The following is a 23,269-nucleotide window of genomic DNA, read 5'->3' as shown; positions in this document are numbered from 1 at the left end:
TGCCCCAGGGCACGCCCAGCCTCTCCTGCCATTGAGTCCCCAGTGCCCCAGTGCACACCCATCCTCTCCTGCCTTTGAGTCCCCAGTACCCCAGGGCACACCCATCCTCTCCTGCCTTTGAGTCCCCAGTGCCCCAGGGCACACCCATCCTCTCCTGCCTTTGAGTCCCCAGTGCCCCAGGGCACACCCAGCCTCTCCTGCCATTGAGTTCCCAGTGCCCCAGTGCACACCCATCCTCTCCTGCCATTGAGTTCCCAGTGCCCCAGTGCACACCCATCCTCTCCTGCCATTGAGTCCCCAGTGCCCCAGGGCACACCCATCCTCTCCTGCCATTGAGTTCCCAGTGCCCCAGGGCACGCCCAGCCTCTCCTGCCATTGAGTCCCCAGTGCCCCAGGGCACACCCATCCTCTCCTGCTGTTGACATGCCAGCAAATCCCAAAGCTCCGGTCAGCTCAGCATGGACCAAGGCCCAGCCCAGGGAGCCACTGGCTCCTGGATGCCCCACACCAGTTAATACAGCATCCCCAGCGCCCCAGCACTTTCTTTCTCTGTCCTGACCCACCTGCATGTTTTCCTTTCCATGAATAAAGGCATTTAGGTTGTTGCTGGACACACTGAGATCAGTCATGTTGCTAAATACAGAGAAAGCCGCCCCACCTGGCCCTGGATGATGGCGCTGGGGTTCCGTACTTTTCTCTGCAGAGTCCTAACTATCCCAATGTGGGATGGCTCGGGGCACTCCCTTGTGGCAGCTCCTTGCCATTGCCTTTGTGGCCACTCCAGCCCCAGCTTGCGCAGGACAGAATGGCTCCTCACCCGTTTCTCCCTGCACACCTAGTCCCGGCCCACTGCCCCGTCTCAGACCTAGCCCTGTGTCTATGCAGCTGCCCAAGCCTGCAGTGCACCTCCCACCTCCTCTGTTCCTCGCCCTGAACCTGCCTGGTCACCGCCCCACTATCCTCCACCTCGTCAACAGCTCTTGAGCCCATGGCCTCCTCTCCACCCTCGGGACCACAGACCCTCTGCAGACCCGCCCTCTCCTCCACCCCGGGGACCACTGTTCCCCTGCAGATCCACCCCTCCACCCCGGGGACCACTGTACCCTGCAGACCCACCCTCTCCTCCCTGGACAAGGCAGGGCAGAGCCCCCTGCCTCTGACCACCCCCAATCCTAATCTAGTCTCCATGGTGCAGTCAGAGTCTAACCGTGAAGCTTCTGTTTCATTCCCAGGAATCAAGGACCAAAGTCCACTCCCCAGGTATGCAGAACGCCCCACGCCAGTGGACGCCGGCTTTCAAACGCACCTTCAACTCCACACGTCTTCAAAACGATCACTAAAAGAGCTGCTGTGTTTTTAAACTGAGCTGACTAAGTGTTACCACCTCCCTGAGCATGCTGAGGAGCCCCAGAGCCGAACATCTGCAGCCAGGTGTTCTCGGAGACCCAGGTATGGATGCAGCAGGGCAGGGATCTTGCCGGGACCCACACAGTGGCCTGTCAGCAACATGTCTTCAGCAGCGATGCTAGCCAGGGCACATGGCAGACCAGCATCAAGCATGAGCCCCTCCAACACGAGCACAGACACACACCCAGTCACAGCCGTGGCGTGCTCAGCCAGCTGGGCAACTGCATCTGCCACTTATGCCGCGGCCCCGAATAGCCTGATCGCCAAGGAGGGCTTCCCCAAGCTCTCTAATCTTTGTGAAGTTTGCTTTACAGAAGGACTCACAAAGTACCTTTAGGGAAACTGTCTGATACACACATCACAAAATCACTCACAATCACACTGCGTGTGGGTGTGTTCAAGAATGGGAATGTGTTTTAATATGTGTATGTAATACGTACGTGCAAGTGTGCATGTGTTTTCATGTAAGTGTATGTATATCATGGATGTGTTTGTATGTGTGTGTGAAAAGATGAGGCGTGTGTATGCACATGTATGTGTATACATGTTTGTCTATGTGTGTTTAAATGTATGTATGCAAGTGTACATATGTTCGAATGTATGTATGTGGTGTAAGTGTATGGGGGTGGGTGTATATATAAGTGTACGTAGAAGGGAGGTGTCTGTGCATGTATATATGTAGGTGTGTATGTAGGTATTGTGTGTATTATGTTTAGGTTTATGTGTGTCTATATATGTATGTGTATATATGTCTTGTGTGTTGTTTGTGTGTGTTTAAGTGTATGTATGCATATGCAAATGTGTTATTGGGGTATGTGTGCATCTATGTCCAAGTGTGTGCAACAGTTTATATGTGTTCATATGTGTGGGTGGTGTGTAAATGCATGTGTGTGTTGTGCAAGTGTGTGTGGGTGCATGTAAGTGTATGTGTACATATGTATGTAAGTTCATATGTGTGAGTATATGTATGTGTAGGTGTGTGTGAGAATGTGTGTATGTGCATATGAGTGCATTGTAAGCATGTGTGTGTGCATGTATGGGTAGGTGTGTGAGTCCATGTGTGTGAGTGCATGTGTATGTGTGAGTGCACTGTGTACATGCATGTATGAGTGCATGTGTGAGCATGTGTGAGTGCACTATATACAGGTGAGTGCATGTGTGAGCATGTGTGAATGCACTATGTACATGCATGTGTGAGTGCACTATATACATGTATGTGAGTGCATGTGAGTGCACTGTGTACATGCATGTGTGAGTGCAGTGTACATGCATGAATGTGTGTGAGTGTATGTGTGAATGCACTATGTACATGTGTGTGGGTGCATATGTGAGCATGTGTGAGCGTACTATATACATGCATGCATTGTGTGAGTGCATTGTGAATGCACTATGTACATGCATGTGAGTGCATGTATGTGTGAATGTACTATGTGCATGCATGTATGAGCATACTGTATACATGCATGCCTGTGTGTGAGTTCATGTGTGAATGCACTATGTACATGCATGTGTGTGAGAGCATGTATGTGTGAATGCACTATGTACATGCATGTGTGTGTGAGTGCATGTGTGAGTGCACTGTGTACATGCATGCATTTGTAAGTGCACAGGTGCCTTCCCACCTACAGCTGCACTTGGGAGGAAGCACACAGCAGTCTCAGTGGCCCCTCAGCATGGCCGAGCCCACTCCATGAGGCCCTCAGCTACCCACCTGGTGGTTTACCAATGAGTTACAAATACCCTTGCAGATGCTTAGACTTGTCTCACACAGAAATGCCAAGGTCTGGATTCATTTGCATATTTATAATAAAACCTGCATTTTTCAAAAGCCCCTACTATGGCTCCACTTCTGGAGGTGTGCACCCCCATCTCATCCGTGAGACCAACAAGCTGCCATCTGAACACTCAGGAAGGAGAGCAGCAGGTGGGTGGGGGAGGCAGAGGAACAGCAGTCCAAGTCCCAGAACCTTCCAGCCCACGACCTGTGCACCCAAGACAGTCACACACACATGCTCTGGAGGACAGAAGACACCCTGTTTCCTCTTTCTCTCACACCCCACACCATGCACGTGTGAAGAACTGAATGCCTGGAACTCTGGCCAGTTGGTGGTTCAGGCCTGTTATCTCAGTACTTTGGGAGACTGAAGATGGTGGATCATTTGAGGTCAGAGGTTCAAGACCAGCCTGGCCAACATGGCGAAACCCCATCTCTACTAAAAATACAAAAGTTAGGCAGGCATGGTGGCAGTGCACACCTGTAATCCCAGCTACTCAGGAGGCTGAGACGGGAGAATCATTTGAACCCGGGAGGTGGAGGTTGTAGTGAGCCAAGGTTGTGCCACTGCACTCCAGCCTGGGTGACAGAGTGAGACTCTGTCTCAAAAAAAAAAAAAAAAAGAAGAAGAAGAAAGAAAAAGGAAAGCCTCCTCTCAATGGAAGGGGTTCGGATCTCGAGAGGGCAGGGTAAGCACTGTTGATTTTTTTTCTCTGTTCTCCTGCATTTTTATGTGCTGAGCTCAGGCACATACAGCTGCAACCATAAGAAGCAGCATCGGCCGGGCGCGGTGGCTCAAGCCTGTAATCCCAGCACTTTGGGAGGCCGAGGCGGGTGGATCACGAGGTCAAGATATCGAGACCATCCTGGTCAACATGGTGAAACCCTGTCTCTACTAAAGATACAAAAAATTAGCTGGGCATGGTGGCGTGTGCCTGTAGTCCCAGCTACTCGGGAGGCTGAGGCAGGAGAATTGCCTGAACCCAGGAGGCGGAGGTTGCAGTGAGCCAAGATCGCGCCATTGCACTCCAGCCTGGGTAACAAGAGCGAAACTCCGTCTCAAAAAAAAAAAAAAAAAAAAAAAAAAGAAGCAGCATCAGGGCAGCAAACACAAAGCTGTTTTTTTGTCTGTAGAACTGAAGCCCCAGGAAAGCAGAAAGTCCTGGACAGAGTCCTGGAAAGGGAGAAGCTCAAAAAATACGGCATAAAGTTGTTCAGGAGCTCCAGGGCTCCCCCTAGAGGCACACGTGGATGGGTCCCAAGCAGCATTCCAAGGACTTGGAGCACTGAACAGGGACAGACCACCACGCACATACACATGGCCCCGGAAGGTGCACAGACAGGACGGATCAAACTGCGAAGGCTTTGAAGACATCACCCCAAAGACGACAACCAGGCTAATTTCCAGTTAAAAAATAAATAAATCAACATTCTCCTAGGATGTAAAGAAGACCTGAAGTCCCATAACATAGTCTTCAAAATACCAGGCACCATCTAACGTTACTGGGTCTCAGAAGAACCAGGAAATTCTCACGTAGCATGCGCGCGAAAAGGCCACCAACAGACGCCCCGGCAAGACAACCACGGCACTGGAATTGCCTGGCGATTCTCAGGCAGCTAACACAAAAACGCTCCGACAAGTAAGAGCAAATACCCTTGAAAGTTGGGAACGTTAAAACATCGCAGCGAAGAAAGAGAAGATACAAAGAACCGAATGGAAAGTCTACAAGCAGAGAACACAGTAACTGAAATAATTCTCTGTACAGGCTCAATCGTTGAATGCAAATAACAGAAGAAAGTTAGTGAAGTTGAAGACACATCAGTGGAAATCATCCATCCAAACAATTGTTGTTCGGCTGCAATGAACAATAGTCTAACCAAAAGTCTCTAGCCTAAAAGGAAACGCTGCAGAAAAGACATCCACAGGAGGCCTCAGAAAGCCTTAATCACACACTTCTGGCACAGAGGTCACACGTGTGCACATGTGGCGGCCTAACGGCTGGCTAGACTCGAGGTTACGTGAGGCCAGAAGTAAAACTGTCGTCTGCCTGGCTGTGTTGAACGCAGGGGCCAACTCCCACACGGAGGCCCCAACGACAGACAGACTTAATGTTGGAGACATCTAGTCAAATCGCTGTTCTAATCATCACTGAGCACAGGCTTCCATAGTCACACATGATAAGGAACACACAGTTTACAGAATCCGTTCAGAAAAGTCACTAAACATACATGAACAAAAGCAACAGAAATTAACAGCATCTGTGACGGGCTGTGATGTACACACCCCGTGGAACATGAAGCACTGGGCACGTTATGCACCACGTGTATGAATCTTGAAATGACTGCACAGAGTAACAAATCCAGATACAAGGGACACACATCGCATGATTTCCATGACATGAAGTATACAGAAAAACGAATCTACAGAGACAAAGAAGAAAATGCAGGTGGCCGGATGACGCCGGGAGGAAAGAATGCAAGGCGGTAACCCAGGACTACGGGGTGTTCTGGTGAAACATTTCTGATGGAACACTTTGAAACTAGACGGTGGTGGCCGAACAACACTGAGAACGCGCTAAACGCCGCTGAGGTGTAACTTGAAAATGACTAACTGTACATTACGTGAACTTCGGCTAAATTATAAAAATAATTCTTCATTAATAAACCATTATCAGCTGTCTATAAGAGATACACTTTAGAGCCAAAGACTCAAACAGGTGGAAAGCTCAAAGATGCTGCATACCCACAGCAGCCAAAAGAGAGCGGGACACGCTCCCTGAAACCAAACCGCCAGAGGATATGTGTAGGTCACCATCTGCAAACACGACAGCACTAGCAACTAGCAAGTGTGCCCTGCGGAAGCGCCAGTCTCTCAGTGAGATACCATGATTATAAACACATACTCCCCTCACCCAGAGAGCAATATACGGACGCCAAAAACTAACAGAACTAAAAAAAGCAAAAACGTCTACAATACTGGAGACTTTCAATAACGGAATGACTGGGAAAACGAGCACTTAAAACCAAGAGGACGTGAAGGCTATAAACACACTACCCCTGACTGATTTAGACACTCAGCCCTTCCAATTCGCTGGTTCCACACGTGCGGATTCAGCCAACCAAGGATCAAAAATACTCCGGAAAAAAAAGAACAACACGACAATAAAAGTGATATAAATTTTTAGAAGTGCAGTATAATAATTACTCACACGGCATTTACAATGTACTCAGTGCCATGAGTAACCTAGAGATGATTTAAAATATAAGGAAGGATATGCGTACGTTACATGCAAATACTACAGCATTCTATACAAAGAACTTGGTCATCCATGGATCTGGATACCTACAGGGGTCCTGGAACGTCTGCCCCACAGGGAACGCTGTAGAGAATATTCCAATCAACAAGAGAAGAATACACATTTTCCTCAAGGATGCATGGGACACTGGCCAGGACATGCCATCTATTAGGTCACAAAATGAGTGTCAACACACTTTTAAAAATTGAAGTCAGGAAAGGATCTTCTCTGACCACGATGGAATGAAGCTACAAAACAGAAAGAAAACTGGAAAATACACAAACACGCAGAAATAAAGCAACACGCTTCAAAAGAAAAAATTAAAAGAAAAATTACAAAATACTTTAAAATGAATGAAAATGAAAACACAACATACCAAAACTATGGGGCACAGTGAAAGCACTGCTCAGGAACAGCCACAGCTGTGGATGCCCACACTTTACAAAGGGGACAGTCACAGCTCTGGATGCCCACACTTTAAAAAGGACAGTCACAGCTGTAGATGCCTACTTTACAAAGGGGACAGTCACAGCTGTGGATGCCCACACTTTACAAAGGGGGACAGTCACAGCTGTAGATGCCCACACTTTACAAAGGGGACAGTCACAGCTGTGGATGCCCACACTTTACAAAGGGGACAGTCACAGCTGTGGATGCCCACACTTTACAAAGGACAGTCACAGCTCTAGATGCCCACACTTTACAAAGGGGATAGTCACTGCAGTGGATGCCCACACTTTACAAAGGGGGACAGTCACAGCTCTAGATGCCCACACTTTACAAAGGGGGACAGTCACAGCTCTAGATGCCCACACTTTACAAAGGGGGACAGTCACAGCTCTAGATGCCCACACTTTACAAAGGGGGACAGTCACAGCTGTAGATGCCCACACTTTACAAAGGGGGACAGTCACAGCTCTAGATGCCCACACTTTACAAAGGGGATAGTCACTGCAGTGGATGCCCACACTTTACAAAGGGGACAGTCACAGCTGTAGATGCCCACACTTTACAAAGGGGACAGTCACAGCTGTAGATGCCCACACTTTACAAAGGGGGACAGTCACAGCTGTGGATGCCCACACTTTACAAAGGGGGACAGTCACAGCTGTAGATGCCCACACTTTACAAAGGGGATAGTCACTGCAGTGGATGCCCACACTTTACAAAGGGGACAGTCACAGCTGTAGATGCCCACACTTTACAAAGGGGACAGTCACAGCTGTAGATGCCCACACTTTACAAAGGGGGACAGTCACAGCTGTGGATGCCCACACTTTACAAAGGGGGACAGTCACAGCTGTGGATGCCCACACTTTACAAAGGGGGACAGTCACAGCTGTAGATGCCCACACTTTACAAAGGGGATAGTCACTGCAGTGGATGCCCACACTTTACAAAGGGGACAGTCACAGCTGTAGATGCCCACACTTTACAAAGGGGACAGTCACAGCTGTGGATTCCCACAGTTTACAAAGGGGACAGTCACAGCTGTAGATGCCCACACTTTACAAAGGGGACAGTCACAGCTGTGGATTCCCACACTTTACAAAGGGGACAGTCACAGCTGTAGATGCCCACACTTTACAAAGGGGACAGTCACAGCTGTGGATTCCCACACTTTACAAAGGGGACAGTCACAGCTGTGGATGCCCACACTTTACAAAGGGGGACAGTCACAGCTGTAGATGCCCACACTTTACAAAGGGGACAGTCACAGCTGTGGATTCCCACACTTTACAAAGAGGACAGTCACAGCTGTGGATGCCCACACTTTACAAAGGGGACAGTCACAGCTGTGGATTCCCACACTTTACAAAGAGGACAGTCACAGCTGTGGATGCCCACACTTTACAAAGGGGACAGTCACAGCTGTGGATGCCCACATTTTACAAAGGGGACAGTCACAGCTGTGGATGCCCACACTTTACAAAGGGGACAGTCACAGCTGTAGATGCCCACACTTTACAAATGGGGACAGTCACAGCTGTAGATGCCCACACTTTAAAAAGAAGGACAGTCACAGCCATAGATGCCCACACTTTACAAGGGGACAGTCACAGTTGTCCATGCTTACACTTTACAAAGAAGAAACGTCCCAAATTGGGAAGTACAACTTTCTCTATTCAGAGATAGCATGATCTTGTGTACAGAAAATCCTAAGCAATTCACAAAAGAACTACTAGAGCTAATCAATAAGTTCAGCAAGATTGCAGGAAACAAGACTAATATACAAAAGTCAGTTCTATTTCTGTACCTTAGCAATGGCACTCCAACACTGAAATTATGAAAAAGGTTCCATGGACAGTAGCATCCAAAATATTAACTACTTAGCAATAAATGCGCAAAAGAACTGCAAGGCTTAGATGTTGGCAATTAGCAAACACCATTGAGGGAAATCTTAGAAGACTCAGATAAATAGAAATGTATTCCATACTCATGGATTAGAAGAAATGTCAATTCTCCCCAAAGTGATCTACGCACTCAATGCAAACCCTATCAAAATCCCACCTACTTTTTTTCCAAAATTTGAAAAGCAGATTCTAAAATTCACACGGAAATGCAATTTACCCTGAATAGCCAAAACATCTGAAAAGAACAAAGTTGGAAAACTCACACTTTCCAATTTCAAAACTTACTACAAAGTACAGTAATCAAGACTGCGGTCTTGATACAAAGATAAACATAGAAATCAATGGAATAGAATCGAGAATCCAGAAGTAAACCCTTTACATTTATGGTCAAATGGATTTCTACAAGGGAGCCAAGAAAATTCAATGGAGACAAATGTCTTTAACAAATGTGCTGGAACAACTGCATTTCCACACGCAGCTGATGAAGGCGGACCACTATCTCACATCATAGACAAAAAATAACTTAAAATGGATCAAAGCCCTAAATGTAAGAGCTAAAACTATTTAAATCTGAGAGAAAAACAGAGGTGTACATCTCATGGCCTCGGATTAGGCAATGGTTTCTTAGAAGTGACACCTAACACAGGAGCAACAAAAGAGGATAAACTTTACCAAAAAAAATGCAGAGGGTCTCGCCCTGTTGCCCAGACCGAAGTACAGTGGCACAATCCTAGCTCACTGCAGCTTCAACCTCCTGGGCTCGAGCAATCCTCCCACCTCAGCCTCCCAAGTAGCTGGGATTACAGGCACACATCACTATGTCCAGCCTAAACTTTATCAAAATTAAAAGCTTTATGCAGCAAAAGACATAATAAAAAAAAAGAATGAAGAAAATATTTGCAAACCATTTACCTAAAAAAGGTCTAGCATCATGGCTGGGCACAGTGGATCACGCCTGTAATCCCAGCACTTTGGGAGGCCAAGGTGGGCAGACTGCTTGAGGTCAGGAGTTCAAATTCAGCCTGGCCAACATGGCGAAACCCCATCTCTACTAAAAATGCAAAAGTTAGCTGGGTGTGGTGGTGCACACCTGCAGTCCCAGCTCCTCAGGAGGCTGAGATAGGAGGATTGCTTGATCCCAGGAGTTTAAGGCTGCAGTGAACCATGATCACACCACTGCACTCCAGCCTGAGCAATAGAGTGTGACCCTGACTCTAAAAAAATAGTAAATAAGATGTAAATAAATAAATGGAAAACAAGAAGCGTTGGTGAGGATGTAGAGAAACTGGAACCTTCATACACTGCTGATGAAGAATGTAAAATATGCAGCCACTCTAGAAAACAGTCTGACGGTTCCTCGCTAAGGTCAATAATATGACCGTATGACCTGGCACCCCTACTCTTTAGGTGTCTACTCAAGAGAACTGAAAACATACGTTCACACAAAAGCCTGCATACAAATGTTTATAGCAGCATTATGTACAGTTGCCAGAGGGGGAGCTATTCAAATGCCTGTCCACTGATGCATAGATAAATAAAATGGGATCTGTTCATACAATGGAATATTACTCAGCTATGAAAAGGAAGTGCTGATACATGTTACAACATGAAGAGCCTTGAAAACGTCATGCCCAGTGAAAAGAAGCCAGACATGAAAGGCCACGTGTTATCTGATTCTGCTTAAATGAAATGTCCAGAACAGGCAAATCCAGGGCTACAGAAAGCAGGTTAGTGATTGCTGAGTGCTGAGGGGAAGGGGAATGGGGAGGAACTGCAAAGGGGCATAGAGTTTCTCTCTCTTTTTTTTTTGATGGGTTTTGTGTGTGTGTGTGTTTTTTTTTTTTTGGAGACACAGACTCGCTCTGTTGCCCAGGCTGGAGTACAGTGGCACGATATTGGCTTGCCACAACCTCCACTTCCCGGGTTCAAGCGATTCTCCTGCCTCAGCCTCTCAAGTATCTGGGACAACAGGTGTGTGCCACTGTGCCCAGCTAAATTTTTTTGCATTTTTAGTAGAGACTGGGTTTTGCCATCTTCGCCAGGCTAGTCTTGAACTCCTGACCTCATGAACCACCAGCCTCAGCCTCCCAAAGTGTTGGGATTACAGGTGTGAGCCACTGCGCCCAGCCTAGAGTTTCATTTAGGGTTTATGAGAATGTTCTGGAATTAGACTATGGTGTGGGTGCAACCTAAAAACCACCAAATTGTACCTCATAAAAGAGTGGATTTTATGTTATGTGAATTATGTGCTTTAAAAAATCAATCAGGTGAGGTGCAGTGGCTCATTCCTGTAATCCCAGCACATGAGAGACTGAGGCGGGAGCACTGCTTGAGCCCAGAAGCTGGAGATCAGCCTGGGCAACATCGCAAGACCCCATCTCTACCAACCAAAAATTGAGAAAATTAGCCAGATAGGGTGGCACATGCCTGCAGTTCCAGCTACTCGGGAGGCTGAGGTGGGAGGATCACTTGAGCCCAAGAGGCTGAGGCTGCAGTGAGCCGTGATCACACCACTGCACTCCAGTCTGGGTGACAGAGCAGGACCCTGTCAAAAAAGCCAAACAAAAGAAAAGGTGCCGACAGGTTCAGCTGCCTGGTGATGGCTGCTCTCTGCTTCCAAGACAGCACCTTAATGCTGTGTCTCACCTGGCAGACGGGATGTAAGTGGTGAACTTTTATAATCTAAAGGCACTCATCCATTCAGGAAGCTGGTGCCTTCGGTGCCTAATCAGCCCCCGAAGCCCCCTCTTAACACTTGCTCCAGGGACTGAGTTTCAGCATGAATTGTGGAGGGGACACGACATTCCAAGAACAGCAGGCAGGCATGATACAACAAGCTAAGAAGTCAATTTAACAAAAGCACCTATGGGCCGGGCGCGGTGGCTCACGCCTGCAATGCCAGCACTTTGGGAGGCTGAGGTGGGTGGATCACCTGAGGTCAGGAGTTCAAGAACAGCCTGGCCAACATGGGGAAACCCTGTCTAAACTAAAATACAAAAAAATTAGCTGGTCAAGGTGGCGGGCGCCTGTAATCCCAGCTACTTCGGGAGGCTAAGACAGGAGAACCGCTTGAACCTGGGAGGCAGAGGTTGCAGTGAGCCGAGATCACACCACTGCACTCCAGCCTGGGCAACAAGAGTGAAACCATTTCAAAAAAAAAAAAGCAAGCACTTAACTTATGCAGAGAACGCGCTAGAACTGCCAATCTTGCTTTTGGGGTAAAACCCTGAGAGCGATGCACAACCCAGCTCCCACATTCTCACTGCTATGGCTGGAATGTCTGTGGCCCCCAAAATTCCCACTCTGAAATCCTTATCCCCACGGTCATGGTGTTAGGAGGAGAGGCTTTAGGAGGCGGTTGGGTCATGAATGAGATCAATGCCTCGTAAAAGAAGCCCCAAAAGCTCCCTCACCCCTTCCACTGTGAAGACTCGGCGAGAAGGCACCATCTCCGAACCAGGAAGCTGCCTCACCAGACGCCACGCCTCACTCTTGGACATCTGGCCTCCAGAGCAGCGAGCAGCAGGCTTTGCACCTCCGTGGTTTCGGGGCCACCCAGGCTATGGTGTTCTGCTCCAGCAGCTGTCACGGACCACGGCACTTACCGGGCGTCAGCATATTCCTCTGCGCGGCCCCACGGGACCCCCGGCCCTCGCTGCAGACATTGCTTCTCCCCCGGCGCACGTATGTGACAGAGCCCACAGATGTGTGAGCTGGCCCCTGGTCTGAGTCGCATGTCACCCCAGGGATAAAAGCAGCAGCAGGCAGGTGGGATGAACCGATGACTCCCTGCTGAGCAGCATCTCACATCAATCCCTTCTCCCCTCAGAGCGGGTGCACCTCGGGATGCACGTTTTACAGACAGGGAAACAGGCTGGATGAGCCGCTGCCGATGAGACCTTTCCAGAGACCCTGGTGCCCACTCTGCTGGCAGCCTGGCACGCCTCCATCCCCTCCTGCCCCACGCCACAGCCCTCTGCCACGAAGCCTGGCCAGTGTCTACACCACCAAGCTGGCTCCTTCCCTGACCTACTTAGCCCCCAAAACTCAGTCCCTGCAGCTATAATTCACAGTGCCCGGCATGGGCACAGTCCCCAGACGCCACAATCACTACTCCCATTTTACAGATAAGGAAACTGAGGCACAGAGAGGACAACTGTTTGAGTTTCTGGGGGCTGCCAGAAGAGCTCACCACAAACTAGGTGGCTCTGAATGACGGAAAGTCATCTTCTTACAGTTCTGGAGGCCAAAAGTTTGAGATCAAGGTTTGCAGGGCTGCGATCCCAGGAGGCTTTAAGGGGGGGCCCACCCTGCCTCTCCCAGTTCCTGGGGCTCTCAGCCTCTCTGGGCTTGTGACTGCATCAGCCCCGTGTTGGCTTCCGCCTCCCATGGTCGCCTCCTGTGTGTGTGTCCCGGTCTGTCTGACACAGTCGCTGGTTCGGGGCCCACCTCAGTCCACAGCCTCATCACGAGGTATCTCACTTAATTACATCTGTAAACACCCTGTTTCCAAGTGAGGCCCGTTCTGAGCTGCCAGGTGGACACGAATCTGGGGACGACACAGTAGCAACAACTCGCCCAAGGTCACTAAGCAGACAGGCAAGAGCGAGACACTCCGGCAGTCTGACCCCACACACGGCCGATCCCACCACCGGCCTGCCTCAGAAAGGGATCAAACCCAGCCTGTGGGGTGTGGACTGCAGGGCCAGTCCCTGCACAAGCCCATCTCCTCCCCCTCCACATCCTCCTGACAAGGCTGAGGCCAACGGCATGTTCTCCAGGCTACCTGGAGCTAAGCATGGCTGCAAGGCCCCAAGCGAGGGGAGGCATGGGGCTTGATGTACCCCAGGCTTCAAGAAAAGCTTTTGTTTCCCAAACAGAAGAGACAGCCAGAGACATCCACAATGAGGGAGGCAGAATTCTAAGAGTGCCCAAACACTAAATCTAGGTGCTGCTGAGAAGGAAGCCTGACTTTAAGTTCCTTGAAAGGGAGGTGATCTTGGGTGGGCCAGACCTAATCAGGTGAGGCCATAAATGGGAGGGGCCTCTTCCCTGGCAAAAGAGATTTGAAGTCTGAGAGTAACTTCACACAAAGGAGGTTCTCCATTACCGGCCTGAAGACGGACAAGGCCACATCTGACAGCAGCTCCCTGATTAATGGCCACCTCAGCCCCATGGGCTCACAGACCCACAATTGCAAGAAACCGAATTCTGCCAACAACTTGGGTAAGCTGGAAATAGGAACCAAGAGAACTAATTAGCAGGCACCTGACTTCAGCTTCTGAGATCTTGAACAGAGAACTCAGCCACACAGTGCCTGCACCTCTGACTTACAGAACTATGAGCTACTCAGTCAGCATTGTTTTAAGCCACTAAGTGGGTGATAATTGGTTACATGGCAGTTTAAAAAAATAAACAAGCAGAAAACAAACAAACAAAAACTAATACACACCCTTTCCACATCTTCCCATCTTGAATGTGATGGCTGGAGCTATGGAAGCCACCCTATGACCATGAGGCATGCATTTGAAAGAAAAAGGTAATGTGCTCAGGATGGCAGAGAATTAAACACAGCCTGTGTCCTTGTGATAGACTGTTAAAAAGGTCATGATGAGTCAAGACACCCTGGGTGCACAGTGTTCTACAACAGGACATGCCACTCCCCTACTGACAGTAGGGTCTACTTCTCTACACCCTAGTTCCTGCACACTAGGCTGGCCTTGCGCTTAGCTTTGAGTAATAGGACATGGGAAAAGTAACATTCTGGGAGTCCAGAGAACACAGCTAACAAGACTCATAGCTTCTATCATTCCCCAGGGGAAGGATCCAGTCACCATGATAAATAAAACCCAAAAAGAGACCAACCACAGAGGAAAGAATGAGGTTGCAGGTGTGGAAGTGAGGCCAGCCAACACCACAAGAAGAGAGAGGTCCATCATCCAGGCCATTCCCCATCCACTGGAGCCATCCCAGCTTGGACCTCAGTCAGATGCACCAATGAGGCCAGTCAGATCCCCCAGCCACAGCCAACACCACGTGAAGCACAGATGAACCACCCTTGCTGAGCCCTGCCCAAATTCTCAACCTGCAGAATGGTGAGAGGTAAACAGATCATTCTTTCAGGCCTCTAGTTTGGAGTGATTTGTTACTTAGCAGCAGACACAGTAGCTAACACAGGCCCTCAGGAGGCCACCAAGCACCATTCCAGCCTATGCTGAAACACTGCCCCCAGGCCTGCCCCCATGAGATGCTCAAATGTCTGCCCAATCAACTAACCTTTTACATCCAGATGGAAGGAGAGCTGCTGGCCCCCAGCCTCACATCTGTACTCCCCGGCATCTGCCTGGCCCACCTGCTGCATCACCAGCCTCCGCGTGCAGCCTGCAGCCTCCACGCGCACTTTCGAGCTGGCGCTCAGTTTCTTCCCGTCCTTGTACCACGTTACCTCCGTCTGGGCCTGGGCCACCTCGCAGCTTAGCATGGCACGGGCCCCCGCCTCCACCTGCAGCTTCCGATGCGCCAGCTGCTCCTTTGCAAACACCGCCTTGGGCTCTGAGGATGGACAAGGAAGGATGCACAGAGTCAGAGATGCCAGAACACAAAATCTGAAGTTTCAGATGCAGTGGGCTCACGCTGGAGCCCACTGATGACAAGCTGTCTGTGGCCCACAAAGAGTGGCCTCACCAATCACCAGTTGGACATGGGTTTGAGCAAGAGAGAATGCATATTGGAGGCTTAAAGCATCAGCATGGGGAATAACTTCCCAAGGCCCATCAGCAACATGCAGCTGATACTCTGGAGTCCAAGCATTCCATAACACCTTAGAAAAAACCACCACCCCAGCAGAGTGCCCCTTTCAAAGGAAAATCTGCTGGTACTGTGTGAAATGCCCATATCATGCCCTCGGCACTCACAGAAACTCTGCCTGAGAACCCAGAAAGCCTGGAGAAATAGCAAACACAGACACTCTCTTGGGTTCACACTGAAAATCACAGGGTATGTGGGAACCTCTGTCCCACAAAACCATGACCCAAACAGACCATCCTGTGGCCACTTCTCCCCTGGTTTGCACTAAAGCCAGAGAAAGCTGCTCTGTACCTGTCTGAGGTTTCCCTGGACACAGGCAAACTCGTACATCAAAAACCTGCTTATGAGACCAGGCACACCTGACCTACGGGGAGAGGATCAGGACGGCAGCTGTCTGGGCGGGGTGGAGGGTGGACTGCACGGGGGAACTTTCCAGTGTGACACTCAGTACCTTGATGTGGACATGGTGGTGCATGGTATCGACATTTTCCAAAATCCCTCGAATGATAACTTAAAATCTGTGCATCAATTACACCCCAAATGTCATTATTAAAAAATTGTTGGGCCAGGCATAGTGGCTCATGCCTGTAATCCCAACACTGTGGGAGGCCAAGGCAGGTGGATCACCTGAGGCCAAGAGTTCAAGACCAGCCTGGCCAACATGGCGAAACCCTTGTCTCTACTAAAAATGAGACTCTGTCTCAACTTAAAAAGAAAACCTGTTGGCACCAAAGCTTAATGCTACCGTAACAAACACAACTTTCTATGTGCAATCAGATGCCACACGGAAATTTTAACTCAGGCACCAAGATGAAGTAGATATGTTGCTCCCACATAGGAGGCCGGGAGGAGACAAATCTTGAAAGAAGTTAGCATAAAGCAAAAACTGACAAAAAACTACCAAAAACAAACCAACCAGTTTTGCTATTTGAACCTCTCCCTGCACACAGGGTCTCAGCCACGGCAGCATGGTAGCTACGGAGGAGGGTCTGGGGAGACCTCTGTGGATAGGGACCTGCTGCGGGTCCCATCCCCCGTCCAGGGACCACAGAGGGTAGAGGGATGCTCCCCCCACAACCAAGACCAGCCCCTCCATGGGACACACGGAGCACCTGCGGGCACCACAGTGGCCCTCAAGGGCAGGCGGCAGGGCTGCCACAAACCCGCCCAGAACAGGGCTCACTCTAAAGCCGTGGTGGGGCCCACACAGGTCATCTTAAGGCAACTCCAGCCCAGCGTGAGTTTCCAGCACCTTCCTGGCTCCTTCTACACCAGAGGCAGAAGCTGCAGAGGAGGAAAGCCATCCCACGTGCTGAGGCTGGGGGCAGTGAGGACGCACTCAGGGACCCTGTGGGAGCGGAGACTCCAGGGTCAGCGGGGACTGCAGCCCCCGCAGAAGGAAGACAAAAGCCACAGGGAGATGCAAGGTCTCAACCAGGAGCAGAAGACAGGCCTCTGAAGAAACATCAAGAGATCCTGGCTGCCTGCACAGTGCTCTGTGGGCATGCACAGGAATGCGGGATTTTCTCTTTTTCTATAGTATTATCATACTTTAAGTTCTGGGGTACATGTGCAGAAAAGCTCTTCAACAGGATTCAACGACCCTTCATGCTAAAAGCTCTCAATAAACTCGGTACTGATGGAACGTATCTCAAAATAATAAGAGCTATTTATGACAGACCCACAGCCAGTATCACACTGAATGGGCAAGCTGGAACTTTCCCTTTGAATGCTGGATTTCCTCACAGCACGGAGCACAGCCATCCCCTGCAGGGCAGGAGCAGAGGACGCGGAGAGGGGCAGGGGCGCCCAGGGCCAGCGCAGCACACACTCCACCCCTGGACGGGCACTGACCACGCCACCAGGGACTCACCTGCCACGTGCAGGCGGAAGGAGAGCCTCTGGCCCCCAGCCTCGCAGCTGTACTCCCCAGCGTCTACCTGGCCCACCTGCTGCACCACCAGCCTCCGTGTGCAGCCCGTGGCCTCCACGCGCACTTTCGAGCTGGCGCTCAGTTTCTTCCCGTCCTTGTACCACGTCACCTCCGTCTGGGCCTGGGCCACCTCGCAGCTCAGCGTGGCGCTGGCCCCCGCCTCGGCCTGCACCTCCCGGCATACCGGCTGCTCCCTGGCAAACACCGCCTTCGGCTCTGCAGATGGACAAGGAGGGAGGTGGGATCAGAGGCCCTTCCAAGCAAGGTTTGCAGGGCCCGGTTCTTTGTTACCAGGTTCTGTACTCCAGGAGCACACAGTCCTGCCATGGGATCCTCCGTGGTCCGTGCGCTCAGACATGGCCCTTCCCATGCACAGGGAGCTGTGACACCCAACTCCTGCCCAGCGAAGGCCCTGGCATGCGCCAGGAGGGTGGGGCGTGTGCCTTCGAGATGCAAAAGAGGGCCTGGTGGCCTGAGCATCCCTCGCAGACCCAGGGTGCTGTCTCTCTCCCCTGAACTCCTGCCCACCCTGGAGGTCCACCGCCTGCAGACATGGGCCATCACGTGGGCCGAGACGGACAGAAAGTTCAGCTTCACAGACGCTCTCCTGAATGCAGGCGCAGGCCGTGTTCTGCTTTGCGGACAAATCGGCCACTGGATTGTGAAAGTTAGGAGGCTGGACTGGTGACTTTTAAACTTTTATCCATGAAACGCCCACACACTTGTCCCTGGAAGCCAGCAGGGTAGTTTTGCAGAGCCCAGCCTTGGGGTCCTCCCTGTTGTGGGGTGTGGGTGGGACCCAGCCCACAGAGGCCTGGCAGCCACACTCCCTGAGAAGCCCTGTGTCCCTCCTCCAGCCTCCCAGGCAACATTGCTGAGCCCAGGAGGTTCCAGAAAGAGCCAGGGCTCAGAGCCACCTCCGTTCCAATCTTAACCTGTCAAAGATACTCCAGCCTGTGGCTCTGCTCAGCCTCAGTCCCCTCAACTTAAAAAGGAAGAGAAGAGCTGTAGAAACATTTCTGGCCCCAAGCACTTTGGGAGGCTGAGGCAGGAGGATTGCTTGAGCCCAGGAATTTGGGACAAGCCTCAGCAACACAGCAAGACCTCGTCTCTACAAAATATGCAATAATTAGCTGGGCTTGATAGTGCGTGCCTGTGGTTCCAGCTACTTGGGAGGCTGAGGTGGGAGGATCGCCTGAGCCTGTGAGGTCGAGGCTTCAGTGAGCCCAGATGGCACCACGGCACTCCAGCCTGGGAGGGCCCCATCTCAAAAACATAAAATAAAATAAAATAAAAACATGTTTTAGTCCGGATACAGTGGCTCACTCCTATAATCCCAGCACTTTGGGGGGGGGCCATGGCAGGTGATTCACAAGGTCAGGAGTTCAAAACCAGCCTGGCCAGAATAGTGAAACCCCGTCTCTACTAAAAATGCAAAAATTAGCTGGGCGTGGTGGTGTGCGCCTGTAGTCCTAGCTACTCGGGAGGCTGAGGCAGGAGACTCACTTGAACCCAGGAGGTGGAGGTTGTGGAGCGCCACTGCACTCTTGCCTGGGCAACAGAACCAGACTCCATCTCAAAAATAAACAAACAAAAAAGCCACATTTTAAATGAAGCACCCAGCCCTGAGCCTGGCCCACAAACACACAACACACAAGTGTCCGCAGAGCTGTGAGCAAGCCCCAGGTCGGGGTTAGGGTCAGGGAGGCCAGGGCGGGCAGGAAAGACCCTCCAAAAGCACAAATGAGACCGAGTCCATGCCCACCTTCCAAAGCTCCTTCGTGTATCTTTTCTTATTGTCTACACTTGGATTCTTTTTTTTTCCTTTTTAGTTTTTTTCCTACACTTGGATTCTTTACCCACGTAATCGTTAGTTCTTCATATCATTTCTTTTCCCAGAGAAGCAAACATCCTCTGTGACGAGGCAGCCAACCTAAGAAGCTGTGTTTGCTCTTCCTGCTCTGCCAGCGGCATCCGCCAGCCCCTGCCCGGTGAGTGAGCACGGTCCCGGCCTGGCCTGGTGAGTGGGCACAGCCCTGGGAGGGCGGAGCGCAGCTGCCCAGTCTCTTGCTTAAAGCACAGCATTTTCAGGAAACGTAAGTTCAGTGGTGCTAGCCCTTTCTTCTCCCTGCACGGGAGATCATGTCTGGCAGCATTCATGGCTGTGCCTCTGCAACCAGCTGCACACAGGCTGGGAGGGGCTGTGCCTCCGCAGCTGCACACAGGCTGGGAGGGGCTGTGCCTCCGCAGCTGCACACGGGCTGGGAGGGGCTGTGCCTCCGCAGCTGCACACAAGCTGGGAGGGGCTGTGCCTCCGCAGCTGTACACGGTCTGGGAGGGGCTTTACCTCTGCAGCTGCACATGGGCTGGGAGGGGCTTTGCCTCTGTAGCTGCACAAGGGCTGGGAGGGGCTTTGCCTCTGCAGCCAGTTGCACACGGGCTGGGAGGGGCTGTGCCTCTGCAGCTGCACACAGGCTGGGAGGGGCTTTGCCTCTGCAGCCAGCTGCACACGGGCTGGGAGGGGCTGTGCCTCCGCAGCTGCACACGGGCTGGGAGGGGCTTTGCCTCTGCAGCCAGCTGCACACGGGCTGGGAGGGGCTGTGCCTCTGCAGCTGCACACGGGCTGGGAGGGGCTGTGCCTTTGCAGCTGCACACGGGCTGGGAGGAGCTGTGCCTCTGCAGCTGCACACGGGCTGGGAGGAGCTGTGCCTCTGCAGCTGCACACGGGCTGGGAGGAGCTGTGCCTCTGCAGCTGCACACGGGCTGGGAGGGGCTGTGCCTCTGCAGCTGCACACAGGCTGAGAGGAGCTTTGGCTCGGAGGTACCTTCTGGGCAGCTGCAGAGACTTCACCGCCTGTGTATCAGCTGTGGGCTGAAACTCTGCTTTGGAGCAGCTCAGCAAAAAGTCTGAAAGACTCCCCTGCGCTGCAATCCTCATTGAGCCTTCTGAATAGAACTAATCCTTTTAAAACCTTGATGTTTTTGCAGTTGACACCCTCAACCATTTGCTACAGAGAAGAAGGGCCAGGAAGGTCAGTCCCGCTGTGCTGGGTGCAGCCGGACCTGCTCCCCACCCCATGTGGCTGGGACGCATGCACACACAGCGTGCTCACCAGAGACTCGGAGCCGGAAGTCCACAGAGTCCTCGCCCGCACGGCAGGAGTAGGTGCCCTCATCCTGCCTGGTGACCATGGCTGCCACCAGCCGGTGCCGCGTCCCCACGTCTTCCTGCAAGAAGCGCTCACCGGAGCGACCCAGCTCCACGCCATCCTTGTACCAGCGCACGCGGACGTGGGTCTCCGAGGTCTCGCACTCAAACTGCGCTGGGCCCCCAGCCACTGCATCCACACAGCTGCCCGCCATGTCCTTATGCAGAAAGCACACGAGGCCTGCGGGACACAGGGCAGGTCGGGGACTGCAGAGGCCCAGAGGGAGCGAAGCCACAGGGCCCACAGGCTGGAGCTGCTCTGGCTTCTGAGACCACACACGGGACACCCAGGCTCACCTAGGCCAGAGGGACCCTGCTGGGCAAGCGTCCAGCTCGGCCTGCTGACTCCAACCACGGGACTGGTGCCCACCGGAGCCACCACCCAGCTATGGAGTCCCTGCTCCTACCAAGTGGGCTGGCGCCCACTGCCCAGTCCCTCACCCTCTCCACAGAGTCAGAGAACCCCGCGGAGCCTGCCAGCCACCCCTACCTTGCACGGACAGCTGGTAGGCGATGCGGCCCCCGCGGCTGACGCACTCGTAGAGGCCGGCATCGTCCTGGGCCACGTCTCGCACAAGCAGCACCCGCCGCCCGGCCGAAGCCTGCACCTCATACTTGGGGCCTGGGGGCAGCGTGCGACCATCCTTCAGCCACGTCACGGCCGCAGCCTGGTCCGACAGCTCGGCCAGCAGCTGCGCCTCCTCATGCAGCCGAGCCAGCACCTCCCGGGCAGCTGCGGCTGGTGGCTTGTTGGCACTCAGCCCTGGTGCCGCTGGGGGCCGGGCATGCGTGGCCAGAGGGGAACAGATGGAGGGGCACAGCAAGGTGGGTGAGGAGAATGGACGGGAGGGGAGGCAAGACACGGATGGGGCAGAGAAAGAGATAAAAGGAAGGGAAGGAGCCAGGAGAGCAACGCAGGAGGACGGTGGGGGAGAGGCAGCCAGGGGAGACAGTGGCAGAACAGAGGTCACGAATACACCAGAGAAGCCCGGGAGATGGAGGCGGAACAGCCAGGCATGGGATGGGGTGGGGGGACAGGACAAAGAGAGGCAGGAAAGAAACGGAAGGGAAAAGATGAAGGAAGCAGAGAAGGGAGGAGGGGAACAGGAGGGAAGGAGGAAGGCAGACATGAGGCTCTGCCCGGCGGGACCCCTGCAGCCCCAGGCCTCACCCAGACACCAGGGACCAGTGCCACCAGCCAGCCCAGGTGAGTCCCCGCACACCCACCGCCCTCCTGCTTCATCCCGGCGACCTGCAGGCTGACAGGGTGTCCTGGGGCCCTTAGACCTGTGGCAGCCCCACCCGGAGCCCTGGCCCAGCCCACCCAGGACAAACAGGGCTCAGGGTCCCAGGTCAGGGCCCCCCACCTACCCCGGACCTCCATACGGATGCTGCTCTCAATGCCGTTGGCCACGAACTTGAGCTGTGCCCCGTGCAGGCTGGCCGGCACCTCCCGGATGGTGAGCGTGTGCCGGGTGCAGTCACAGCGGATCTCATACACACTGCTGGCCTTCAGGGCCTGCCCGTCCAGGAACCACTCACCCGCTGAGGCCACCGTGAGGTCCACGGAGAAGGTGACCTCGCCACCCTCCACCGCCTGCACTGCCTTCAGCGGTGTCCTCACGGCCAGCTGGGGGGCTGTGGGGTGGGCAGTGTCAGGAAGGAGCAGGGGAGGAGTGCAGAGTGCTGAGGGTGTCTTTGCCTTCCCCTCCCCTTCCTACAGAGCCTGGACCCAAATGTCCCTCCTCCAGGAAGCCCGGCCAGCATGCACAAGGACCACAGCACAAGTCAGGCTCATAAAGGAACAAGGACAAGGTACAGGCACTCTGAGACCCCTCCAGCATCCTGCAAGCCCCACCAGAGGGTGCAGCCCCTCCTAAGGGCCCTGTGGTGGGGTCACCTCTCCTTCCCACCATGGATGCCACACCAGGGCAGAGCCTTGGCAACCCCTCTCCCCACAGAAGGTCTCCATGAGGTCACTCTGGCCTCCCCTGAAGCTGGACCTGGGGGACTCTGGGGCAGGTGAGCAGCCCTGGAGGTTGTAACCATGAGGCCCCACTCACCCAGGTGGATGGTCCCTGGGAACTCGAGGTAGGGACTCTGTCCAAAGCTGTTGAGAGCTGAGACTCGGAACTGAAAGTCCCCCTCCTCGGCCACATTCGTCAAGATCAGCTCAGGTGTGGCCACCCATTCAGCCTCGTGGCACCGGCTCCAGGTGTAGGTGCCAAGCTGCTTCTTCTCCACCAGGTAGCCGTCAATGGTGAAGGGGCACTCCCCCTGGGGTGGTGGGGACCAGCTGAGGGTCACAGAACTCTCCGTCTTGGCCTTCACCACTGGCTCCACAGGGGGCTGCAGGGGAGGCTTCCTGGGGGCTGTGGAGAGTGTGGGCAAAGGTCACCTACTGGGAGCCTCCCCCTGAACCCTGGGTCTGGAATCACCTGGAGGGGAGTCACAGGATCCCCAGCTCTCCTGGGGTTGCTCTGGGGACCT

General features: G+C 52.7%; 1 protein-coding gene across 50 annotated transcripts in view; it reads right to left on the bottom strand.

The window, feature by feature from the left end:
* Positions 1-23,269, bottom strand: part of OBSCN (obscurin, cytoskeletal calmodulin and titin-interacting RhoGEF) — a 165,411-nt gene that overhangs the window by 135,044 nt on the left and 7,098 nt on the right. For all 50 annotated transcript variants that reach the window (XM_078357091.1, XM_078357093.1, XM_078357100.1 and 47 more), the window contains exons 5-10: positions 22,843-23,151; positions 22,151-22,417; positions 21,270-21,551; positions 20,685-20,960; positions 17,512-17,787; positions 15,108-15,383 (exon numbers count right to left, since the gene is read on the bottom strand). In XM_078357091.1, the coding sequence (XP_078213217.1) occupies positions 15,108-15,383; positions 17,512-17,787; positions 20,685-20,960; positions 21,270-21,551; positions 22,151-22,417; positions 22,843-23,151 (1,686 nt within the window). The remainder of the gene's footprint in view (positions 1-15,107; positions 15,384-17,511; positions 17,788-20,684; positions 20,961-21,269; positions 21,552-22,150; positions 22,418-22,842; positions 23,152-23,269) is intronic.

Source organism: Callithrix jacchus, chromosome 19, assembly GCF_049354715.1.
Source record: "Callithrix jacchus isolate 240 chromosome 19, calJac240_pri, whole genome shotgun sequence".
Lineage (NCBI taxonomy): Eukaryota > Metazoa > Chordata > Mammalia > Primates > Cebidae > Callithrix > Callithrix jacchus.
The sequence above is the reverse complement of the archived record's forward strand: the minus strand, read 5'-3'. Positions and strand labels throughout refer to the sequence as shown.